Genomic DNA, 1,243 nt, shown 5'->3' on the forward strand with positions numbered 1-1,243 from the left:
CTGTCAGCTGAGGAGGGCAGACTCGGGAGTCCCCCGCGTGCCCCTTGGGGGAAGAAACTCACCGACACACAGACACATTCAGACAGACCGACACACACACACACACACACACACACACACACACACACACACTCACACAGCCAGAGCTATTTCTGGCCGCCGCGCGGGCTCCGCACCAGACTTTGTCAGGTTCGTGCATGGTGGTTTCTGCAAGTTTCCTCCCCTGAAGCTTCCCGCAGGTGGGCAGTAGCCGCCGCAGCCGCCGCAGCGGCGCCCGCTGAACTCTTCGAACCGAGCCAGCCCGGGGTAGCCGGCCTGGGCCGGAGGGGAGGACCGGCCAAAGGAGCCTCGGAGCAGCACGGACCATGGAGGTGCAGCTGGGCTTGGGGAGGGTCTATCCCCGGCCGCCGGCCAAGACCTTTCGGGGAGCGTTCCAGAATCTGTTCCAGAGTGTGCGCGAAGTGATCCAGAACCCCGGCGCCCGGCACCCCGGTGCAGCCGGGGGCGCAGCACCCCCAGGCGCCCGCCTGCAGCACCACCACCACCAGCAGCAGCAGCAGGTGCCCCAACAGCCTCAGCAACAGCAGAGCAGCCCCCGGCAGCCGCAGCCATCAGTACAGCAGCAGCAGGCGCCCGACGATGGCTCGCCCCCAGCCCCGAATCGAGGCCCCGCCGGCTACTTGGCTCTGGAAGACGACTCTCAGCCGCAGCCTTCACAGGCACAGCCTCCGGCCGAGGGCTGCCCAGAGAACGGCTGCGTCCCGGAGCCCGGCCCGCCCGCGGCCGGCAGCAAGGGGCTGCCGCAGCCGGCAGTGGCTGTGGCAGCGCCGGACGACGATGACTCAGCTGCCCCGTCCACACTGTCCCTGCTGGGCCCCAGCTTCCCGGGCTTAAGCGGCTGCTCCACCGACCTGAAGGACATCCTGGCGGAGGCCGGCACCATGCAGCTCTTGCAGCAGCAGCAGCAGCAGCAGCAGCATCACCACCACCACCAGCACCAGCAGCAGCAGCAGCAGCAGGAAGCCGCGGTGGCGGCTGATGGAGGCGGCGGTCGGGCGCGGGAAGGAGCCGGGGGCTCCGCCTCCTCCAAAGACAACTACCTGGGGGGCACCTCGACCATCTCGGACAGCGCCAAGGAGCTGTGCAAGGCCGTGTCCGTGTCCATGGGCTTGGGCGTGGAAGCACTCGAGCATCTGAGTCCCAGCGAGCAGCTGCGCGGGGACTGCATGTACGCCCAGCTGCT

General features: G+C 68.4%; 1 protein-coding gene across 1 annotated transcript; it reads left to right on the top strand.

The window, feature by feature from the left end:
- Positions 1-239: 239 nt before the first annotated feature.
- LOC123254628 (androgen receptor-like) lies at positions 240-1,232 on the top strand (the record flags this gene model as incomplete). The annotated part of the gene is made up of 1 exon (XM_044683607.1): positions 240-1,232. A coding segment is annotated over exon 1 (867 nt), but the record flags the coding sequence as incomplete, so codon positions are not given.
- Positions 1,233-1,243: the final 11 nt, after the last annotated feature.

The sequence above is a fragment of the Gracilinanus agilis genome, unplaced genomic scaffold, assembly GCF_016433145.1.
Source record: "Gracilinanus agilis isolate LMUSP501 unplaced genomic scaffold, AgileGrace unplaced_scaffold2698, whole genome shotgun sequence".
NCBI lineage: Eukaryota > Metazoa > Chordata > Mammalia > Didelphimorphia > Didelphidae > Gracilinanus > Gracilinanus agilis.